This window comes from Heterocephalus glaber, unplaced genomic scaffold (assembly GCF_053883595.1).
Source record: "Heterocephalus glaber isolate CG9 unplaced genomic scaffold, H.glaber_assembly_v1.0 deba00001481, whole genome shotgun sequence".
Taxonomy (NCBI): Eukaryota; Metazoa; Chordata; class Mammalia; order Rodentia; family Bathyergidae; genus Heterocephalus; species Heterocephalus glaber.
The window spans coordinates 35,510,489-35,535,632 of record NW_028258317.1 but is presented as its reverse complement, the minus strand read 5'-3'; the positions used below and the strand labels follow the sequence as shown (position 1 = coordinate 35,535,632).

Below are 25,144 nucleotides of genomic sequence, written 5' to 3'. Positions count from 1 at the left end.
GTTCTTGGGCAATTTCATTCTTCATAGGTCGGTAATGGCACTTTTCAAACAGATTATTTAGATGGAACCATTCCTGATTCTTAATGTAAGAGAGTAGTGAACTTATTTTTAACAGCACCAGGGATTAAACCTAGTGGTACTCTATCACTGAACTACACCACTAGCCCTTCTTCATTTTTCATTTTGAGACAGTCTCACTAAGTTTCCCTGGCAACTCTAACTTGAGATCCCCCTGCCTCAGCTTCCCTTGGTGCTGAGATTACAGGTATATGCCACCACACCCCACTAAGTTAGTTTCTGAACAACATTCTATACTATCTGGCACTCGGAACAATATGAGAAGAAAAAACTAAAAGCTAGACCTAAATATTCCATTTCTTAACATCAAGTTAGCACTTTCCACATGTTATGCAAGAAGATGAGCTCCAAAGACCACCGGCGTGCCACTGCATGCAGCCTGCATACATCACTCCCAACACCAGCTGTCCTGACACGTGGCCTATACCTGCACTCATACTGAACATAGGACAAACTGAGTTAAATAATGTCCTCTGACACCCCTCCCCCAGAACACTGCTATACCAATACTAAGCAACCTCTAAAAGAATAAAACCTGGCAAACATTATCCTAAAGGCTCTGACATATCAAAAACAGAGAATGTTTTACTATGTGATTTTTTTTTTTTTTGGTATCGGGGATCGAACTCGGGACCTTGCGCTTGCGAGGAAGGCAGCAGAACCACTGAGCTAAATCCCCAGCCCTACACTATGTGATTTTATTAAAATTTCTGGGCCTAAATCTGTACAAGAAAAATATTTGCTTACATAATGCAGATACTTCCCACTTTTAAAATTTAAAACAATATGAAAAAAAAACAGAATCTAACACACAAATTAAGATTTCATTATCTACCCTAACAAACTTATTTTCTTCCTTCGGTAAGAAGACGACTGTTTTCTAAACATATCACTATGAATAGCGCCAATAAAATATTTAGAACATCACTATTCTTATAAACAATATGGATATATATGAAATATATACATACATATGTATACACATACACAAAGAAAACCCATACTTGTGTATATACAAACACATAATTCTCTCTATTTAAAGCAAGAATTGAAATACTTTCGGTTTTCCTCTCTTCCTTCTTATGAAACCCTTATGGCTATGGCTTAAGAATTTACATGACGAAACATACCCATCTTATTCAACATTTCTTGTTATTAACACTGGCAATTCCTAACATAAGTAGCTTACGTTAAGTTGATCATCTGAGATTTAGATAATGTTCTCTCATAGATACACTGAAATTGAGAGAGTGAAGAATGTAGTTAGACTCTCAGGCTATTCAGTGAAAGTTTAATCCATAATGTACCTAAAATACAGAAATTAAGATACAGAAATCTATGAATTTAATGCTACCTAAGCAGAGCATAAATCTAATAGCAATAGTAGAATAAAAAGGTCCTAAAAATATCTAGAGGGACCCCCTTCACAGCACACACAAATTTAAAAAGAAAAGAAAAAAACTTACATTCTACTAACACACTTCCATAAGAAAACTTCAAACAACTGCTGAATGTACTATCATTTTCTTATCTGTTTTGAGAAACACAGGCACTAACAAACACAAGATAAAGAAAAAAAGAACAGCATAGTCATCTTGTTTAAAATTTTCAATACTGGATTCATTAATCTAGGAGGAAATTATATAACTGATTTAAGGTAAATAATATATAAATTGTCAAGATATATAAATTTTAGGATGAAATTTTTTCTAAATTTTATCTGGATCACTACTAGAAGCTAGGGAAATTATTCATATAATAACAACACATTCTAACTAACTATATGGTAGGCAGAATGTCCTAGACACATACGATCTCCTTCAATTCTTCCTACAGTGCCAACAAGTACTGAAGAACTCAAGTCTTGCTAGTTAATTTCATCAATAAAAATAAAATCCAGAAGTAAAAACACACAGAAGAAGTTTTCTAAATACTGTTTCCTCTACTAGACTTCAAGTGAGTCTGAAGTCAGGAAACCCAAGTGTTTCGATCTGATGTCTTCCTTCCATGTCAGAAGCAAGGAAAATGGTAACGCAGAGCCACACACTTCTGGCTGACTTTAACCAATAATAATTTCATTCAGGATTCCAGGGAAAGGGATAACTCAGTGAGTATTCTGCATTCCTTTAAAAAAAACTGATCAAGTTTCATTCACATTTTTTTAATTCCACCAGAAGTCACACAGTTTTATGTAAAAATACAATCTAAATTTTTAATTTTGAAATTAACTTAACTGTGGATATGAATCTTCTCAATAGTAGAAGGAAAACTATGACAGTAAATAAAAACAGAATGGAAGATCACTTCTATGGAGTATGGAGAAAGAATAAGTCGCAAAGAGAAAAGAAGGATAAAAATGTAAAGTGAGAATACAGAAGAGGAAAAGAGAACATGAAAAAAGAACAAAAGGGAAGAAAAAGAGAGACACACAACTGGAAAAAAGAAAAAGGTAATAAAGTAACTGAAGGACTAAATGAGCAAAGGGAGAGAAAATCTTTGTAGTGCAGTCTTGTCCAAAGCTTGCGAGAGTTCCACCCATTCCTTGCATCTCTTTTCTGACAGATTACCTCTTCCATGATTTTTTCAAAACTGCTTTCTGTACCTAAGCAATCTCATTTTATTTTTCAAATTTCCATGTTTGTTTTCAAATAAAGTTCAATTTTGAAAACTCTGCTCATATGTAAAGAAGTGGCTTTGATCTTAGAAATGTACTTCGGAATCTACACACCACTGCTTAATTTAGTGCACAAACCCTCAAAGTAGTTCTGACATTCCAAACCTGACGGTCCTGGTCCTTCCTTTCTAAAGAAACTGAGACTGCCTCCTTGCACAGTGCTTCAAAATTACATTGAAATCAGTGTTCTCTGTTGTGCAAAGCCTTAAAATATGTTAATTTCTTGAGGAGTAATCAGTCACCCCAGATAGTTGTTTTTAATTGTAAAGGAAAAACATGGATACGCCCCAAGTTTCAGAAGCTCTCCAAAAGATAAGCACAGCTGGCCACTGGAGAAATGCCCTCCAAGCTGCAGTGTGTATGTGAAGCAAGGGCACCTGTCATACTCATAGAAAGGTTAGTATCAATTCAGCCAGGCAAAGCAGTCACCCACCCATCCACCTTTACCTGGGACTTACTTCCTTATACTCATCCACCCTCCTAATCCACTGTGTGCCCATACACCACTGGTCCTCACTATTCCTCAGCACCATAAGAATGCATTTATATGTAAATTCATTAAATAATGTACCACTTTCCATATATAGATCCTAAAAACTCTAACTCTGTGAAGTGGTTCAACACGATGTCATCACTACACAGCAACTTGTTTCATTTACAATATCTGTTTCACTTCTACTCTGAGCTAATATAATTCAATTTTTTTGACTGCACACAGGCTGCAACACACATGTGCATGGCAAATGGAATCTGAACTTCAGCTTAACAGCCTCATTTATTCCTGATGGTTTAAATTATTTCATCACAATTAATGACACCCCCTCAGCTTCCTGTGCAGCACTGCCAGATGTTCAGAGACCACAAAGCCACTCTCTTCTTTGACGGCTGGTGACAAGTCGTCCTCTGAAGGACATTCCCTAGGTGCGAGGGCCGGATGACACCTCCATTGCTTAGTACCTCTCTGTCTCCCTGAGTAACCAGAGAAGAAAAGGCAAGGAGGCCTGAGAAACCAGCAATCGCATTGGTGAGGGTAATTCTGTGACGTGAACTAAACTCAGAAGACAAGAGTTCCTAACCTTGTTGTTTTATGAAAGAGCTCTTTGCCTCCACCTTCCCAACCATTTGTATCAACTGAGTGGCTAGGACAGAGTCAGTCCTAGGACAGTGCAAGATTGCTTTTGGTAATTTTGTCGGAGGATGGTGTTTAAATTTAACCCCATCACAAACATCATCATCACTATTTTTATAGAGTGAATAGTTTGAAACTATTGTATCCTGCTTCCACTGTGATTATGTTCTACTCCAGTGGCAGTGAACCTATGGCCTGTGAGCCCCAGTGGGCTGTTATCCCTGAAAGCTCTAAAAGGTTCGCCATCACTGTTCTGCTGTATTCAATACAAATTTCCAATAGAAACCCAGAACAGTTTCAGTAACATAAACATTTCTATCCCATTCACACAGGCTTGGTAAAATTTATTCTTTTCTGAGTCTATTGGGCAATTTTGTTGTTCTTGTTAGGTTTTATTTACTGATATCACTTCATTGACTTTGTTCAAAGAAAATACTGAAATAAAACTTCACTATTTTCCTAATTAAGATACAGGTACATGTTACCTGTCTTCCTTAAAAACAAAATATATACACATATATTTTTTCTTCAGCACAGAAACTCAGAAAGTCATTAAAATCCTCATTTTTATTTCACATAAAAATACAAATTCACTTAATGACAGACAGCTAACAAAGTAGCAGAAATAGTAAACATACTAGCACTTTTACAGTAAGAATCTAATAAGCTCTAATTTGGAAAACATTTTCATAAACTAGAGAACATGTGGCAGACATTTTATGGATTATTTTTTAAATGTTTTTTTAAAATGCGGATCTTATTTGGGGAATAAGGGACCTTTTCGTTTGCCAAAAAATATAATAGGAAAACATAAAGGCCACCTGTGTCAGCCCACCCTATAACACAACATGAGCTATAAGGGCATTTGGAAAATATTTTCAAACTGAGATAAGGGTGAAAAAATCAGTATCAGCACAGATTCTAAGCAGATGCAAAAGGCTTCTGTGCTTGTTAGTAATTGTGTGTAGCCTACATGGGCTAATTTAACATGCCTCCAAAACTCACTGTACTTTCTCTTTATAATCTACTTGTGATTAAAACTACAGCTCATATGAGTCGACTGTAACAATGCACACAAACACAAGGTAATCAGGCCAAGCAAGTTGAATTTTCCCTCACATAGATGGCTTTTTAATTCCTAAATGACTACTTAAATTCTATCAAACACTCCACATTTGATATTTTTTCACACCTAATATTTTGACAGCTGTACATCACAATTACTTTATTAGGAAGTCCTATGTATTTGACAGTCTCAGTTTTATCAGAATTAAAGGTGGTAGTGGCATACTCACAGCAAGCTGACAAAAGAGAACTCTTAGCACTACCAGAGTTACATTAGATTTTTCATGGAGTGAAACTAAAATGAAATAGTTGAATTACTGAGAGGTAGATAAGTAAAATAAACAACTAAACAACTAATTTGATACAGTGAGGCTGGGAGGGCATCATATGGCCCTCATTCTATTGTCTCCAAATTCTGTATCAGAAGGGGAAAGGGAGCTGAACAAACTTTAAACTCTCATGTAGGGACGTATTGCTTCTGTGTCCCTGGCAGATGTGGAAAGGAGATGAAATGGGCAAGGGAGAATCAAATATCCCTTCGCTGCAGGTTTGCTGAGGGAAAGAGCACTGCAAAGTCTCACATCTGGCAATCATTTGTCAATAGCTGGAAAGAGAACGGCAGGAAACTTTCTGGCTCTTGGAGAAGATGAAAAGACAAAGACCATGTGTCACACACACACACTCACTCTGCAATGGTACAGTGACTACTACACTTATTCTCCACCCCCCAATTTAATGATTATCAGATACACTCACCCTATGGTCAGAAACATGCAGTCACTTGACTTGTTAAAGCTGCAGTGTATGTACATTTTTCAAATAAACCCCAGGGCTGATGTTAGAAAATCAAAATCAGTCAAGCATAGACCGCCTGGTACTTTGGGCAGCAATCCTTGTGGTTTAGTCAATAAACACACCAATGAAAGACACCACAGTAACTAGACAGTAACGTTTTGAATGTTCTTAACCTAAAAGGGGCTTGGTGGGCTGGAGCATGAGTGACCAAGGACGTAAGGCTACCAGTCCACTGCGGTCACTCTACCTGCAACACGACTCCGCTCAGCACAAGGCCACTTGTTTCTAACAGAAAAGAGAGAGAGACAGACAGACGGGCAGGCAGGCAGACACAGAGACAGAAGGAGAGAATGAACAGCTACTTGGGAATGTTGTGGGTGTACGTGGGGGAACAAACAGCTTTTATAAAAAAATAAATAAATAATTATACCTATTTAAAAAGGTGGCAAGGGAAACCTCAGATTTGTTTTGTACATACTGGTATTAACAATACAAAGAATTTGCTGGCTTCATTATGAGTTCATAAAAGTGATCAGCTTTGCCCCAATAGGTTTATCATGTAATAAAAGTTTTCAAGACTCCCCATGCAAAATTAATTAAGTTCTCCAAAATTATAGGAATTTAAATCTGCTCCTGGTGATGGATAGACTTCTGGGGCGGCTTCTGGTTCACCCTCATGCTGCATTTAACCAGCAGCAGCGGCCTCTGAGCGTGTCCCGTGATTCTGCAAGTGAATGCTGCAGGTTGTTTAATAACCTGGCAAATTCACAGTAGCTTGTCAAATTATTACAGGAACAGTGTCATCACTAAACAAGCCTGATCACGGTTAATTACAATGCAGACCAGAGAGCAGCCACAATTGTTCATTAATTACAGGAAGCACCTCATTTAAATTTTATGGAAATTTACACTTGCACCCTGGTATGTCTGGAAAAAAAGTGATCCTCCACGCATTTACAGAAGAGGAGTCTGTGGTTTACGAAACATCACAGCAAATTGTGTCTAATCTGGTACTGAAATACTGGTTCATTATTTACTCTAACTTTCTAAGCACTTCAGTGATAAAAAATACTAAGTCCAACCTCACATCTTGGATTCCCAACCAAGAAGTGTGCTAAACTAACTCTAAAAACTTAATACATGATAAGGGACAGTTACTAAGAAAGTTAACTTTTCTCTGTTTAAAACATAATGTATTTATCAGCAATTAAGGGAGGTCTAAACTAGAAAAACCATTTCCTAGCAGACAGTTGCCTAAGAGCACACTTCTTTGCTTTTACACATCAATCAACCTCCCAGGTTAAAGAGCATCCAGTTTCATACCTATAACAAAAGTAACTGAAGAAAATAAAGTCAGCGATTCAAAGTCTTGATTTCCAGCTATTTCACAAAATCAAAAATTAACACAAAAACAAAGCAGATATCCTAACAAAGGTCAAATCATACACAGACCTGAAAGATAACAGCCATTCAAAACCAAAGTACATAGATGGAAGAGTGTGGGGATCTTGGGATTACTAAATTACATTGCTACTAAGAAATCTGAAGTTTTAGGCATAAAAGGCAAAGGTTTTTAAAAAAAGAAAATTAGTAGCAGGATGATACTTTCGCAGCCATGAGAATTTATGTCAGCTAAAATATAAAACTAAACCGGATATGAAGGTGTATGTCTAAAGGAAAATCCTTTGTCAGAAAGGGTATCAGGAAACCACTGCTCCTAACTTGAGGTGCACTGGAGATTATCATGAGAATCAAGAGGCCAAAGAGCCAGTCCTCTCTTGGCTACAATGCCTGCCCCTAGAGGAAGGCCTAAGATCCAACTAGAAAAAAATGCACGACTCTGGCAAGTCCTAGGACATTTCAAGTTCCCTGACATGCCGAGCTAGACTAAAAAATTAGAAATGGCTTGTTCCCCAGGACATAAAAAAAGAAAAGACCAGCTACATGCCATGGCAAGAATGAAATGAGACAAAGCTAAAAAATACTCCTGGAATTGTTAGCTGGTAAAGCACCTATTAATTGTCAAGTTTATTATGACTGATATAAGATGGATGTAGTAGATACTGTTTTTCTAAAATATGTGGAAGCCATATTCAGGGAAAAAGTGGAAAATGAAAGGGGATGCTTAAGTGGGTCCCCATTAATTCACCAGAGTTAACAGTCTTTTAACAGATTCAACCTTTTCACTCAGTCCACCAAAATGGTGTTACAAGATGAAAAATCCAATAATATGATCACTTTTGTTACTTTGTCCAAGAAATCGGTCTTTTTTTTTTTTTGCAAGGACCATACTGAATTGTCAACCACACAATCTGTTTACCTACAACCAGAGTTTCACTTCAACTTATAAAATATACCTTTTCTCCTTTATAATGTCAAAATAACATGATCCCTCAGTCTTTTTCAGGTGTATTTCAGACTTTCACATCTGTTAAACCCATTCTCTTCGCTCTGTAACTCAAAGTTCAAAAACAGATTATCCAACAATCACTCATAACAGATCATTGCAGGTGATGTGTTTGAAGAACATCGCTTGTCTTACCCAAAGGGGTCAAGGATCACATTGCCCTCCATGAGAAGTCTTCCATCACCCTGTGTTTATGTGTCACACACAAGCTGTTCGCTTTCTAGAACTAGGAAATACACAATCATGTCCCATATGTGTCACACCTGTCTTTCCACTGCACTGCAGCCATATACCACCCAGACGGTACCAGCTTAGGGCACAGCAAAGCTCAGGTGGTCTTTCCTAGGCCAAGAGCAGGTGTGCAAGAGATAGGATACCCTTCAGTGCCATAAAACCAAAACCTCCCCCTTCCACCCTCAATCCTGCTGTGAAGAAGTCAATTTTTAAAAGTGTTTTCCTTTCTCATATGGGGTGTCTAAATCAATAAAAATGTTTTAAAACTGAGCTCACTATGCTCATTCCACAAGCCTGAAAATTTAGAAAAATGATGCCAAGTGCAAACCCTGAAAAAAATAATAATACAGGTTTGCTCGTGGAAATGCCATCCATGTTGAAACTTCAACCTGTATCTTTGCAATGGCTCATATAGTTCTCAAAAACTAAAATGTATATAGAAGTAGGGACATCCCTCTACCCAAGAAGTCATATGTATATTTTTAATTTACAAGACACTAAAATGTTTCTAATGCCTCAGGATCACACAAGATTAACTAAAATCCAAATGTACTCTGCACAGATCTCTCAACCCATAAAGACACACAGTACTGATCACAAAGTCCTGCTTTTCTTGCGATGTGCCCACTTGAACAGCTGCCGCTCTCCTGAGCTCAGAAACACAGGAAGCACCACTGATTCCCAGTGCCCGGCAGTGTTCAGCACATGTACTGATGATTCTAAGAGGTGAGAGTTGGGGCCGGGGACTTGGCTCAGTGGCACTGTACCTGCCTTGCAGCATAAAGTCCTGAGTTTGATCGCTGGTACAAAAAAAAAAGTATAAGAGATAAGAGCTAAAACGGATTAAACTCATGTGCCAGGCCCTGGGCTAAATGCTGGACATAAATTAGGTCATTTAATCCTCATAATCGCCTTTTATGGATCATCTCCATTTTATAGAGGAGAAAACTAAGGCTAATGTAGGTGAATAATTTGCCAAAGGTTTAAGGTAACTTTTTTGAAACTTGGCAGTCAACCTACAAAGATCATCTTACTTTCTACTACAAATTACAGTACCAGCACTGTGGTACTGGGGTGGAACCCCAGAGCCTCACACATGCTACGCAAATGCTCTACTACTATATTACCAAAGTATATTTCTTGAATGAATAAATAAATCATCACCAGGTACACAAACTCATCCTTAAGAGAGCCTTTTGTGACACATATGTGCCACCCAAACTCCATGGTTACCGTGCCCTAACAGCGCTGGTAACACTCGAATGGCCTTCGTGAACCACCATTTGTCACACCACCCCCAGCTGATAAAACGTAAAACTCCAACCTGGACTTCCAACCTCTGGTCTGGCTCCTCCAGGTCTGGGCAGAAGTCTGCACCCAGCACTCTGCCGGCACATGCCAGTGGGACCTGGGGGAATACGGCTGGGTTAGACGCGGGCACAGAGGCTGCACACTCGAACAAGTCCCAGACGGAAGCTAGGCACCTCCACTGCAATCTGACACAGCCATCACAGCCTGAGGTGCATCCAACAGTTGCTATATCAAGTACATTATACACATCAGAAAACCTGCTTTTCACTATAAGGTAAATTCCAAGAAGACCTACGTGGATTTTTGTTTCCTCTTGTATTTACTGCATGTAACACAAAGTAGGCATTTAATATATATCTATGGACAGGAAGGAGAAAGGAAGTTAGAAACAAAGGAAATGGGGGAAGGGAAAAAGACTGAAACAGAATCTCCACTGGACATTAGCATATTCTTATCCCTTTGTTCTTTAATTATCTTCTGTAATAATTAAGTAAATTTTATTCAATGATGCTTAAAGTTCTTTTCTACTTTCAAAATACCTGTTTAAATTTATTTTTCCCATTCTTGGTATAGGCTCACACAGGAAGGCTTATAGGTATCAACATTCATTATTTATTTACAAGCTGTGGTCAAAAAATACAATGAATTTTAAAAAATTGTAATACAATGAATATTTAAAATATTTTTTACTTTATTACCATGAAAGACATGCTGCCATTAACTGTCCTCAAGATACTTCTCCTTATTTCAAACATACTTATCCTACAGTTCTAGAAGTTCTCCTTCATGTCTTTAGTTGCCCTGTCCTGTATACCTTGATGTCCTGAATCAATTCAAAACATTTACCTTTCATGGTCATTTTGACTTTGGGAAGAGCCAGAAGTCTCATGGCACCAGATCCAATGAATAAGGTGGATGAAGACACACATCCATGATGTTTTTATTTGATAGAAATGGCCATAAACATTTGATCAAAAAGGATGATCAAAAATATCATGAATGTTTAAAGATTACAGTAAAAGATACAATGCCACTGACACTCCTCAAAACAATCAAAATACTCCCCCTCACTTTGAACATACTTATTCCTCATTCTTGGTAATTTATGTTTTACTGTAGTAAGTTTCTTACATAATTAAACATTAATTGTATTTTTCATTCACTTCTTATACATGCTTACTATCTTTAAGAACCCTGGCTTATAAGTATATTCTAATAAAAATGAGAACAATAAAAGTTATAATTTCATGGATGTTTCTCTATATCTAGAATTCTACAATGAAAGCCATAAAGATTCCCTTAAAATTATATTATCTATTATAATTAGTCAATATTTTCCCTAAATATTGCCTGTCACTTATTTTAGATTTTAAGAAAAAAGGATTTAAATTTAATCTATACCTATTTTCTGCTTTTAAAAAATTTCTATAGCCACATGTGTAAATACCAAATAGTTTCTCTGGTGTGAAAAACTAAAAGTATAAATAAGAATCAAAATGTATAACTGATATTGTGAAATGGGAAGAAAAGGTCTAAAGGAATAGGGGAAGTGGGAGGGGTAGGGGAAAGGAAAGAAGAGAAAAGAAAAAAAATATGAGAAAAGAAAAAAATGGAAACAAAGTCTTTGTAAATAGGAGAGGGTGAAGGGAGGGCAGGGGAATGGGGAAAAAAATAAGAACCAAGATACATCATGTAAAGGTACATCCCAATGATGAATGTAATTGTATTGTATACCTAAAATGTATCAATAAACTAAATGGAAAAAAAATTTTCTATAGGAACTGGGGATGTAGCCCAGTGGTAAAGCATTTGCCTAGCATGCACTATTTCCAGCACTGCGAATGAATGAATGAATGAATGGTTTCTTTAATTGCTACTCATTACTTGCAAACACGTGCAATCTTTAATAATCATGTATCTACCTATATGTACTTAAGTCTTATTATATCAACTAAGAGTTATCTCAACTGTGTCTTCCTTCCTATCAAAGCACTCCTTTGGTGTTTTGTTTGATATTTTTAAAATTCCAATTAAGATGATCTGTGCTAATCAATTTTCTGTATCCAGAGATCAATTTCCAACCAAGTATGCTGCCTTAGGTGTTTCTCTTTTTCTTTTAATTCACAAATTAGTTGACTACTTAAAACAATTTTCAAACAATTTCATTTTGCACTGGTGAGTATCACCAATAAAAAGGCATTCAGTTCATGTTTCAATCATTTTTTGACCCAATGCTCTTCTTTTTAAATCTCTCATTCTTTTTTCCTGCCAACACTTACAAGGTGAAACAAACAGAGCATCCTCTCTCTTTAGAGGTAAGGATTGACTCTAGCCCTTGAATTTCACCAGTGGAGGTCCATGTGCCAACACAGTCCCCAGGTGGGCAACTTACATCTAGACTTTTCCCATCAGCAATCCTGTAAGATATGTGCATTTCCATTTTACATGCAAAAACTTAATTTTATAATAGATAAGTAACTCAAGAGTCACATGCTATTAAGTTGCACACCCATACTCAAACTTAAGAAATGAGAAAGACTGAAAACAAAAAAGTGGTAAAAATAAATGTAATAACCACATTTAGAAGAACCCATGCTAGGAGCATTTACTGATTTTTCATATGGAAGACATTACAAAGAAGACAACAGAGGAAATGAAGCAAATGTTAACAAAAATCAAGACCTCCTTGTTCTTTAATCTAGGACAGCGGTGCCAGATCTACGGCACACATGCTCTTGTGTTTTTCTTTTAAGACAAAAGATGTTAATGTATCAGCTGTTTTATCTAAACTAAAACCTCAGTACTCAGGTGTAATTGCAGTGTTGGCACTTTGCAATAAATACATGGGTTTGGGGTTGCAGTTTGGGCACTCGGTCTCTAAAAGACCCGCCCCATCACTGATCTAGGACAACGTGAGCAATGTAAAAAAACTTTACCCTCTAAATTGAGGAATGAGGAAGAAATCAGGTAGAGAGAAGAGCAGAGACATTAGGAACTGTGTTGTGTCACACAAGGAAACAGCTGATTCTACCCCTCAGCTGACACAGGCAGGGGCACTAATGAGTTCTGGGCAGTGACTCTCCCTAGGGGCAACAGAAGGAAAGCCAAAAAGTCAATCAGAACATTCCATATCAAAGTGAAACTCACAAAAAGGCTTCCTTCAACAAATGTGACTATCAAAATGACTGAAGCAGATTCTATAAGCCAGAATGCGTATATTGCAAATTGTGTGTAAACAATGCCTTATTTTACAAATACAAAAGAAAATGTTACTTACCTTAATATTATCTGACCATGTCACAAATACTAAGTTTCTAGTTCCTTTTTATCCTCACAGTCACCGAATGCACTTTATAAACACTCTCAAAAGGAAAGGAGAAAGTTAAACAACTATAATTATATTCCGTTATAACCTCAGACACTTAGAAATACAGCTTCTGAGAGAAAACACAAAAGTCTCTGAATACTCTGGGGAGTGAATGGTGCCAAGCTGCCAGTATGTTTCAACAATCCCGATCACAGAAAGGAACTAGGAGGGAAGTAGGTGGCACTTTCGAATTTAGAATCCTACAATTTCTGAGCAGAGAAAAATCCATAAGCATCCAGGAGAGTGGACTCCCCTATTTTTAAGACGAGGAAACTGAAATTCAAGCCAAAACTGCATAGTTTACAAAGAGATTATGATCTAATAATACCCAGCATTCCCATCATAACCAGTGTCAACAAGTATTAGATAGTAAATTTTTTTAAAAGGGAAGGCAACCATATTGCTTATTTCATAAAAACATACCAAGGAAAATACTAGAGATATAAAAGTAGGTAACCTTGTAATCTGGCATACCTTATTCTGCATTTCAATTTAGAAACCTCAGAAGATAGCCAGCTACCTGTAAGCAATCAAAACATGACTGAAAGAAACAACAGCAGAAAGAATTATCTCTATTAATCCACTGTAAATTAAGATAATAAAATAGGATATGTACCTAACCACTGTTTGGAAGACAAATTTTAAACTGATTGAGGGGATTTAACTTTATCCACTTTCCTTCATTTTTAGCAGTTAGTGCTAAGATAAAGCTCCCTAACAATGATTTTCACAAAATGTTCACAGTGATTAAGACTGTGGAGACTTTTAACTCTTACTCTCCTGGCATCTTTGTATATTTTTTCTTTTAGAGTAATATAAAATTCAAATTAAAAACAAAGAAAAATAAGAGAACTGATCAGCTAATATTTTCTAAATGTATGCCACAGGTTTAAAGACAGGATGGTAACTGTCCAGACTGATGAATTTCCCTCTGCTGGTGCTTGGAACAGGAAGTGAGAGGCCTTATGAGGGACCTTGTGGAATCCCTGGGGTGAGCTGAAGCTGAGTGCCTCTCTGTGCTCCTGCACTTACCTCAAAGGAACCATGGTGTGTGTGAGAGCTATTTACAACTTACCATGTGTATAATCAGCAGAAACAAAAGATATGACAACAAGCATAAAGGCCTCTCAGGAGGGCCAGTGGGCCTCCACTTCAGTGTCAAAAGGGCTTCCAGAAAATACATTTTCTGTGGGGCAGGGAGGAAATGTGGCAGGCTTCCCACCCCCCTCACACACTCTCACACACACACACACACACACATATTCTTTGTTTACTAAGATCTCATATAAAAACTGTTAGGCACTGAATTTCTGAAAAAAAGACATAAAACATCACACACTGCAAATGGGCACTACAGTTCAAAATATTTAATGAGAGTAGAAAGTTCAATGACACTAGAAAGTTGGTAGAAGGAGGGAGACAGAAAGAAAAAGATACAGAAATGATGGGGGCGGTGTTGCATGCACACATGTTACCAAGATGGATGGACAGAGTCAGAGTCCCTGTGAAACTTAATGTCACTTTCAAATATGAAACAGTCAGGTAGGCATCTGCCTGGTCAGCACTAAGAGTCACACCTAAACAAACAGACCGACTTTCATGTCAGCCCAAGTCTCCTCAGTTAAGCTGGCCACAAGCCCAGATCGGTTCTACCCTATGTGTTTTGGTGAGTTCAGTCCAGCACAGTGAAGGGATGAGGGAGGCGATCAGAACCCAGGCAAAGAATGAACACATGGACTGGTTTTGAAAAATAGAGGGCAAGAAATGACTAGGGGAAAAGTCCAATAAGAGGACTCAGGATATGTGGGTACAACGTTCCACGCCAGAGGGAACCACTGATAGAACTTGAACCTAATTTCAGTTGGTTACACAGTGCCAAGTAGCAAGAGGAAAAACCACTCAGTCAACACAAACAACTCAGGAAGATCATTAAGGGAAATGGACTGGACAATAAGCTCACCAGGAGACCTTGTGAGAAAGAGCAGATAAAGAAGTAAACAAATTACCCAACGCTATGATGATGAAGACGCATGTAAAATATAGCGGCAAAATAAGTGAATGTAAAAACTGAAAAACAGTAAAGTAAGCTAAGTGGCAGGGTGCATACCTGACTTGTATCTTAATTTCTCCACATACAATTTAACTAGAAGACAACATTCCAGGCCTAAATTTTCTCTACCATGCAAACCCAGCCTAAGACTCCAAAAGGACACAGTCACAGAATCTAAAGCTAAAATCAAAGCACCACTCACAGATCCGAAAGTGATGAGTCAAAACAGTGTCTATCCATTTTTTTGATAAAGAATGGACAGAAATACACTGTTGTGCTACACAGAAGGCAAGAAGGATGGAAGAAACATCAAGGAGAAGCGTGTAGGGCAGGGCCCTGCCTCAGGGAAACACCTCCTTCTGCACTCACTCCAGAACAATGTACTCTGGATCAAGGTGAGAGGATAGAAAAGAGGAAGGGTTTCTGCCATCCAGCAGCTGACACACAGGGAAGAAGAGGCCAGGTCTGGGGCGCACGAGCAGCCACAGTGTCCTTGCAGGAGCCAGGAGCTGTTTCATGAACGTTCACTCTCACTTCCTCACAACTCCAGCTTTTGAGACAGGACCAACCTCTGCAGGTACAATTACAAGAGATTCAGAGCCACAAACAAAAACAAAAATACCCCATTTTTATACTGTAAAATATGGGATAAAAGGTAAAAATCTTTCTCCCCTGGTGATACCCTGAAGAAACTAATGGGCCATGAGTAATATTAAAATTACAGAGAATCTTGTTTGCTAGAGCCATTAAAGGGCTTTACAACACAATATTTATTAATTTCCACATCAGCCAGTCATGGGGGTGCTTTACATTGCATTCTTTTTATTTTCAACAACAACAAAAGAAACCCTGAAGCCTATCATTATGGGCCTTCCTTCCTAACTGATAAAATGGAAAGATGAAATAAAGACAAGTTCTCTCAACTACCAACAAAACTAGTGTTTCAACAGAAAATTCCTACCATTTGACAGAGTTCTACATTTCCTACAACTCTTGTTTTACAAGAAATTGAGGATAAAGTCATTTTTATCTATGCCATGGACATGTTTTATATTTAAGAAGGTAAAGTGCAGAATTAGATGACTTTCAGTTGGCTGCAATCACCTTTTGAAATTCAGCAACATCGTTTGACAACTGACATTGAGTAAAATTTCAAGTATATATATCCAGGTTAACTTTCTTCCTCAACACTCAACTCCAATCACCCTAAAGATAGAGGAGATATTAAAAGAACTCTAGTTTTGAAGTTAAGACCTCTGTTTAAATTGCAGCCGCAATGCCTTGTAAAGTTGGTCATCTACTTAGTATCTCAGAACACAGTTTCCTGCATCTGAAAAGGGGGTAGTACTTACAGCTGCTGTGCAGAGTTGGCAAGGGTGAATGAGATGGCACATGGAAGCCACCAAACTCAACGTTCGGCAGGCACACAATATATGGATGTATGCTACTTCCGACCCATACTTTACTTTTAAAACTGACAACCCAGCTAGGCATGATGGTGACTCCTATAATCCCATCACTCTGGAGGCTGAGAAAGGAGAATCACAAGATCAAGCTCATCTCAACAACTCAGTGACTTAACAAGACCCTGTCTCAAAATTTAAAAAATGAAAAGGAGCTGCGGATGTACCTCAAGTTGAAGGCCCTGGGTTCACTCACCAGTATCAGAGAAAAAAAAAGGAAAAAAGACATGGTATCATTCTCACAAGAGCTGAGAAGTTTGAGACAGAAGGAATTTGGAGTAAACAGAAGCAAATCTCAAGTATCAAAGAATAGTAGTAGCAACTGGGGAAACTAAAAAAATCCTTTCAGTTCGTCTCACTGAGGGTCCAATTCAATCAAATTGCGGAAACCTTCCCAGAATGCTGGATTGAGCCTATGAAAAGGTGTCTCAGCTCTTTAATTGGGGAAGTAGTTAGGAATGGTACTTTCACCCATGTGCTCCTCCTGCACAACTAACCCTTCACAATTAAAATACAAGGCAATTTTCTGAGTTTTCTTTCATACTAGCAATTCGGCTTAGAGTAAGGAATTTCCAAGTAACATGAGCACACAAAATCTGAAGAAAGCTAACTCTTTGGGGGATGGGACAGCAAACTTATTGACAATACCAGTGGTATAGGTTTGTCCAAAGTGAGCTCCTCTGACCTCCAAGTGATACTGCTGAGTATTAAACCCTGAGAATCACTAGCCTAAGGAACCTAGAAAACTAGAGCTTTTGCCTCTCTAGATGATGACTTTGTTTTCAAAGAGATAACTAAAAGCTGAGGGGAAAGGGAAAAGCACACACCATGACATATGAGCAAGATCCAGATCTCTAAGAATCTCACTCTGTAAGAGAAGGGGGAAGTGAGGAAAGGAAAAAAAAAAATGTCAAAAGGCCAATTATGAGCAAGCAATCTAAGGAGCATCAGCCTGGCCAACTCCACACATGCTGCCAACATCAGGAGGAAATGATCTGGGGGCAGACATTAACTTCAGCATTTGAACAAAAAACACTTTAGAACAAGCCAGCCACTGGGTTTGCTCCACTAAGCTTATCTTTCCCACTTTTCATGGCGGTCGAAAATCAGGATGAATCTATCTTTGTGAGAGAAAAAATGATGCTTTCAAGTAATGACCATCAAACCACTGAATTTTTTTATTTCTTTAAATAGTGACAATTTTTTAGAAAGGAGTGCAGTTTGGAAGAAAATATATCATTTTAATTTGATCTTACTTCATCAGAGGTACAAAAATGGAAGAAACAAAGGAGTTATTTTTTTCTTTTTTCTGCCTAAATTTACCAATATTGAAAAGGTGACCAAAATATGTTAAAAAGCATAAGTGGGAGTTAGAGAAATGAAATATGATAGAATGTCATGTTTCAGAAAGTAAAAGAACAAATACTACCCCCAAAAAACTCAACACTGAAAATTATCAGTGAATCATTTCCATTAAACAAATTATGATTTTTTAAAAAATGAGTAAGTAGCCATACATGGTTTAAGAGATAAAATACACTGGAAATGCAGTGCTAGAGATACACACTCCTCTGCAGCAGCCCTGTGCCATATTCAACAGGAGTTCAACTGACTGCAAAGCCTGTGCCTGAAGGAGGCCGCATCCCCTACTGAGGACCTGGGGACCTGGGGACGCCTGACTGCACAGCTAGGAGGGCCAGGGCACCCTTAACCTTTACTGCCAAAGCTCGCAGTACGCTGCGCCAAAGATCAAGGAAGCAGCACAGTTTTCTTTGCATGCAGAACTTGAACAGACTCATGTTAAGAAAAGACAGAAGATGAGAAAACATATTCAATTCTGCTGTTCCACACAGTAAAAACTTTCCCAACTCAAACACAAGTCATAACGTGTGTTACAAAATTCCCCCTCCAAGCCTAAAAAGAAAAAATGCACAAAAGCATACAAAGATGATTTCTAGGCGATAGACTATACCTTCACCCCAATAGCACAAATCTCAACTGGGGTGAGATCTGGGGGAAATGGAAATTTGCAGTAGTACTACATCAGACAGGTAAAAAAAGTGAATATAAACCTCTCCCACTAGTAATATCTTTGTTACTGAGGTTTACAGGAAATGATGAAGAGGTAAAGTAAAAAGGAATCTCTTATTTTTCTTTGGGGAATCTTCTAAAATATGGTATGTTTTTCTGAAGTGAACTAGTTTATTCCTGAAATCTAGTAGCTTTAGAAGCTTAAAAGAGAAGCTCAGTAGACAACAGAATGTTGTATGAACGATAAAACACGTGGAAAAGCTTTCTTTTCAGTGTTACTTCCTCACAGGAAGATGAAGCAACTTCTCTTACTGAACTACCTAATGATAAGTATTGCTATAAAATAACCTCTTCTCTACATGCTTTCCTTTCAGTGATCTGAGGGTTTTAATTCTCACCTCTAGGTAAACAAGATTCCTACATTCCTGCCCTTTACATCTCATGTGAATTTTAGTCCTTCATTGCCAAGCTTCCACTAAATTTTCTAGGTGCTCAATTAACATCTCTTTAAGCAAAGTGCTTTCCTTTCTTTACTACAGCTCTCCCCTAACTTTGCTATACTTTGCAAACTCATTATCACAGACTCTTAGCCATACATCATGATTAAAAGTCTTATTTCTCAAACCCAGTAAATTCTGAAAGCCTGTCCATTCCTGTTTTTCAGTCCCTTCAGCTATCCCCCCGCCACACTTTCCACACCAGTGTATACTTGGACCTTTGCACTAATCCTTAAGTGATAATCCCAATTTTATCACTCCACACTCAATAACTATTGCTACACAGTGCATCACCCCCACTAACTGTCAAACATATCCTCCTAGATCATGTTTAGCGTTGTTCCCCACAAATCACCAATTAAAGTTCTGTCCCGGCCCTCTACAGTCCAGCTCTGACTTGCCTTTTCTGCTTTACCTGCTCCTCCTCCTTCAGGAAAAACACTGAGCAGACAGTCTAATTAGATGATTTGCTGTCTCTTGCACACTGATGGGGCTTTCCTCACTTAATACAGTTCTCTTGATACTGTTTTTGAAACACCCTCCCCTTCATTCTCCTTTTGAAAATCTCCATATTTCCTGATTACACTTCCTCTATGAAACCTCTCACACCCAGGTGGAAGAGATGGCCTCCATCTGCTCCAGTGTTCTGGAATCCTTACAGTAATTAGCACTCTGCAATCTTGCACACATTTTTCTCTCCTTAATAGCAAGAACTAACTTATTGTTCTTTTTGTTCCCCAATACCAACTGCCATACTACTTTACAGTTATCAGAGAGTCAACCAATATTATAACCAATCAGATAGTCAACCATAATATTTATGTTAAATAAGCAATAAATAAATTCCTTTAAATTCAGAGTGCACCAGTGACACAATGTCACAAGTAGAGTGATTTTTAACTATTTCATTATTCCATCTGATCTTCAACTAATATTTCTTGGGCAGTTAAGGACCAATAATTCTAGTTATGTAGAAATGCAAGACGCAAAGAAGGTACTATCTATGCACAAAGCAGTCTTCTAAGTATAATTTAACCGGTAAGGTTCCGAACTAATTCAGTGTCGTGCTTTTGACCTACGGTGCATGTCTCCTGAAGTGAGGCTCCTCAGAAGAGGACTTCCTGGCCTTTCTGGCTCTACTTTTCCTCTTACTGGACTTGCCATTCACTACTTTATGTCAGGATGTCTCCAGAACCTGACTAATAAAGCAATCTTCCAGAGATGGCAAAATGCACATCTTCCTTACATTAATCAACTAAGAAAGTCTTTCCCTACTCTACAAGTTGTCAACATACGCTGAATCTAAAGAATAGAATAAAATATATAATGACATCCATATTCTCCTAAACGAAAATTTACTAGGCTTTGGGAATGGTGGCAGATATGAAAACTTCCCTTAATAAGGTCTTTAAAATCAGTATGGATTGCCATATACCTGAAAAGAAAATAATCAGCCCATTACATTGCCCTGAGATAGGAACACATTTCTAAGATACTATGAAATCAGTTTTCAGCCAATTGGGTATATTCCATCCCTAAACAGTTTTAAACTTGTTTCAAACCAGGGGTGTGTAAAGTGTAGCCTTTGGGCCAAACATTGTCTTGCTGCCTGCCTTTTTGTAAATAAAGTTTTATTGAAATTACAACCACACCCATTCTTTACATATGTAGCTGCTTGGAACCTATAAAACTGAATAGTTGCTACTGAAATCATATATCTGCCTAAGATATTTACTATCTGCTTTTTCATAGAAAAGCCCTGAGAACTCCTATTTTAATCCATGTAAAATTTACCCCTTTTCCCCAGCAGTATCACTTCTAAAAATCACCTGTAAGAAATAAGCACACAAATGTACAAGCAAAGATGTTCATATTGAAGTACCGTTATCTTATTTTAAAAGTCCACAAACCCAAAACATTAAATATATCATGATTTAATGTCACACAAATAGTATTAAAAATTATTTGTATATCTTTTTTTTTTTCTTCTGGTGCTGGAGGTTGGAACTGAATTTTTACACATTATACTTTACCACTCATCTACATACTTTTTTTTATATTTATATATATGGTCTTTTATGAAACTGGTATCGGTCTGTACATCTTTATGTATATGAAAATGAAGAAAGGGAACTAAAAATGCTAATAAAACAGTTCCTAATTGTAGCACTTAAGATAGTTTTTTCTTCTTTCTAGTTTTCTTATTGAGATCTGCACAATGTGTATCTTTTCTATAAAAGTTGTGAAAAAAAGGCTTAAAACTATTAAAAATTAAAGTCAGTGCAAAGTTCATGTTTTACATTTTATAAAGCTCTAGGTTTTTTCAGAAAGGTAGGAGAATATTTTTAGATTTTCTTTTTAATTGAAGTGGAATTTTTTTGGTTTTATTTTTACTGTTTTGGTTTCTTTTTTGTTTTATAGACTTTAAGGCTCTAAGGCTTACCAAAAACCTAAACATCTAGGAACTGTCATCCTCACTATATAGGGCAACCTAAATGATGAATTTTCTTAAGTCCCTTATAAAGGCATGCATGGGTTAGATGGAGGGGGAAAGGTCAACAGAACAGTCTCTTGATAGGAATGTATTAATTCAATCAGTTACTTGCTGCTGGTTACCATGAAAAGGCTCATGAAGTAACCAAAAGCCACATAAGATTTCAGAATTATGCTGCTCAGTTACTGATTCTCAATGAACAGTAAGAAAAGAGAAATTTCTTTCTACCCTCACTCTTCAGCAAAAGTAAGCTTCTGAAAGACTGGCACAGGTACTATTTAACTAGTCACTGGAAAAGCCAAGTATGTACACGATGCAAGTATTACGAGCCCTATGCCGTGGTGGATAAACACACACTGAGAGAATACCAAGTAAAGCGTGCACACGACAACAGTAACAGACAAAAGAAGCAGGTGGTGATTAACAGGAGCGCACCACTCTGTGCCAGGTTTCTCAGGCATCACTTCCAAGCCCTATTTTATGAATGAGGCAAATGAGCTTCAAGGAGGTTACATAAATTTTCCAAAATTATATAAAGAAATCAGGTCAAATGCAGCTACAGCTGGCTGGTGAGTCTCGATTCTTCCTGTACTCATGACAGATAAACTGTACAGTATTTCTAATCAGGTAGTACACATAATCTCAATGTAACTGTAGCAGGTAAGAAAATTTGAAACTCCTCGTTTATAAAGATATTACAAAATCATGTCAAATAATTTGTTTTATAGGAAATTTATTTTAAACAATTCTTTTTTACATTTTCCCAGTTAAATCAATCCATTTTCTGTCCTTAATTTTACCCATATATGCATGTATGTTGTGTGTTTACATTTTGCAGATATGTAGAGTGCCAAAATCTTCTCATATTTTCAAACTGAAACTACTTCAAACTGAAGTAGACTTTGTAGACAAAGACTCCAGTTAAGACACAGAACTTACTTTTTAGTTTTCTTTAGACTTTTCTTAGTAATTTACTTCATTTGTATGCATTAAACAAAATTTGTAGACCTGTAAAATTCATATGTGAAAAACTGTGCAATGAAAAAAAATTTTACAATGATACTTACACTATACTATATGTCTTAGATATGTTCTCACTTAAAATTATACAAATTAGCTTTTTCTGTCAATTCCACATAATAACACCACTAAGCAGAAGACAAAAACCTTCAATTTCTAGACAGAGAAACAGGTTTTCAAAGTCTCTATTTCCCGGGGTGCAGGGTCATCAGAACATGGTTTTCTTCTAACCAGATATTACACGGGTCCTAGGTAGAGGTCTAAAAGGTAGAATTCTGTAGCTTTCCCCCTTTCCACTTAGAGCAGCTCTGATTTTTTATCAGTTCTACATATTAACTTCCTTATAAAAACTAATTTGAAAAGAAAAATGTGGATTCTACAACTAATTTTTATTCTTTTTTCTTCAATAGTATAAATTATAGATAGATGAAGAATGTGGCAGGAGAAAAAGCAAGGGGTGTGAGGTCAGGCTTGCTGGATACAGACTTTATATCTGTATTTCCTTATCTATAAAATGACAGTAAAGGTATTTGCCCTTAAAGCTTTTGCAAGCAAAAATAATATGATAACAGAAGTACCACATCTAGCACACTGTAGGCACTAAAAGGAAGTTAGAAAACTGTTAGTTATCAATCCTCACTCTGTTACTGCTCCTAACAGGCTAAAGTAAACTCTAGGCCAAATATTTATTTTAGATCTTATGATCCAGTGTGCTCAAACTTGCGCTGCCTAAGAAAGTAGATGTTAAACAAAATAACACTAATCAAAAATAAGCTATGACAATATTAATGTACTACACAAGAACACAATTATTTTTTATAAAAACATAATCCAGGGCTGAAAAATAATAAAAGAAGCATGTTACTTTACTCAACCAATAGCCTCTCAGTGTTTCACGACCCACAGGCATTATATAAGACTGTGAGAGAGAATACTCCGTTGCCCACATGTACAAGAGTGTTGTCTGCTATTTTATTTAGTTCTACACAAATGTAAACATTATTAGCTTCAGTATGATCTTAACTCTATGGCTAAAAGTAAGTTTTCACAAAACTGAGGAGAGAATGGGGTCTTATAAAGTTAGTTTCATGCTCTATTCTCAAGTGCTAATGAGTATAAGGTGGGAAGCCTTAATCCAAGCAAATGATCAGATCTGATGATCCAAAGGTAAAGAACGCCCTGTGGAATCTGCCAGTTTTGTCTTTCATCCACCTTTTCCTGGGACAGATATCACAGAAATATCCGCCTCGCTCTGAGGTGCATGAAGGCCAATCTGAGAATTTTGCAGAGTAATAAAAATGTCAACTAATGGATAACACAAGAGTTTCTTAAAAACAAAAACAAAAAAGCTGTCTGCTGATGACCTAATACTTCCTCCATTCCTACAGATAAATGAAGAAATTTAAACATTTCATTTAAACTTATTCCTCCCTTCTCTGTTATTTCTAAAAATTTAAATTTCCCAAGGGGAAAAAAGTAGAGAACAGGGGCCAGGGATTTAGCTCAGTGGTGCCACCGCCTGCTCCGAAAGCACAAGGATGGGAGTTCAATCCCTGGTACCAAAAAAAAAAAACAGAGAACAAGCCATGGTACAGGGGGCAGGGGCAGGGAGTACAATTTACTGAGTTCCTGCTACATACTGCAGCTTCATACATGTTGTCTCATTTCACCTTCCTGACAAACTCTTAAGCCCACTTACTTTTCCCTATTTTGCAATTGAAGAAAGGAGGCATGGGAATGTAGCTCAGTGGTAGAGTACTTGCCTAGCATGCATGAGACCCTGGTTTCAATTCCTAGCACATGGCGGGAGCGGGAGCGGGGGGGGGGGGGGAGATGGACAGAAAAGGCAATAGAGAAGAAAAGCAGGTTAGGGATAAACTGACTTACAGGTGGTCATAAGGCTAAGGCATGGCAGCAAGAACATCTGAACTCATGATGAATCTTAAGTAACTCACAAAATCCATAGGCCAAACACTACTACCTAGGCACAACAGGAACAGGAAAATACTAAAAGAACAAGTGTTGATACTTTTTAAGAAAATCTGACTTTTAGAGAAAAAGGATTCTCAGATGAAATTTTCTTAGGAGGGAAATGTGATATTGGAGCAATTCCACTCTTAATAGATCAAACTGAAAGGGCTGAACACAACTACAACATCCTTTTTATAATTAAAAAATGCTTCCATAATCTGGATAACCAACTATATTTTTAGATGATTTAAATATACATGATAGGTTTTTTCTTAATTTTCTTAGTTGTCCTGTAACTTATAAAATTGGTTTTCAACAAAAACAGAAAATTTAAAAATTCTAAAACAAAGTAAAATTCTCCCAAAAAATCACATTTTGTAATTTACAAGTAAAAACAAAAATCACCAAAAGAAAATTCTTGTCATCACACTACCAGATCCAACAAAGTAAAAGAAATAAAGGCCGGGGATTTAGCTCAGTGTTTCTACTGCCTGCCTCGCAAGTGCAAGGTCCTGAGTTCGATCCCCAGTAACAAAAAACAAAAAACAAAACAAACAA

At 37.3% G+C, this 25,144-nt stretch overlaps 1 protein-coding gene across 11 annotated transcripts in view; it reads right to left on the bottom strand.

Moving 5' to 3' along the window:
- The window catches only part of Bnc2 (basonuclin zinc finger protein 2), a 429,028-nt gene that overhangs the window by 244,816 nt on the left and 159,068 nt on the right, over positions 1-25,144 (bottom strand). For 8 of the 11 annotated variants that reach the window (XM_021252881.2, XM_021252874.2, XM_021252872.2 and 5 more), the window contains one exon: positions 9,707-9,790. The exons of the other annotated variants lie outside the window; for them this stretch is intronic. In XM_021252881.2, the coding sequence (XP_021108540.1) occupies positions 9,707-9,790 (84 nt within the window). The remainder of the gene's footprint in view (positions 1-9,706; positions 9,791-25,144) is intronic. 11 annotated transcript variants of the gene reach the window in all.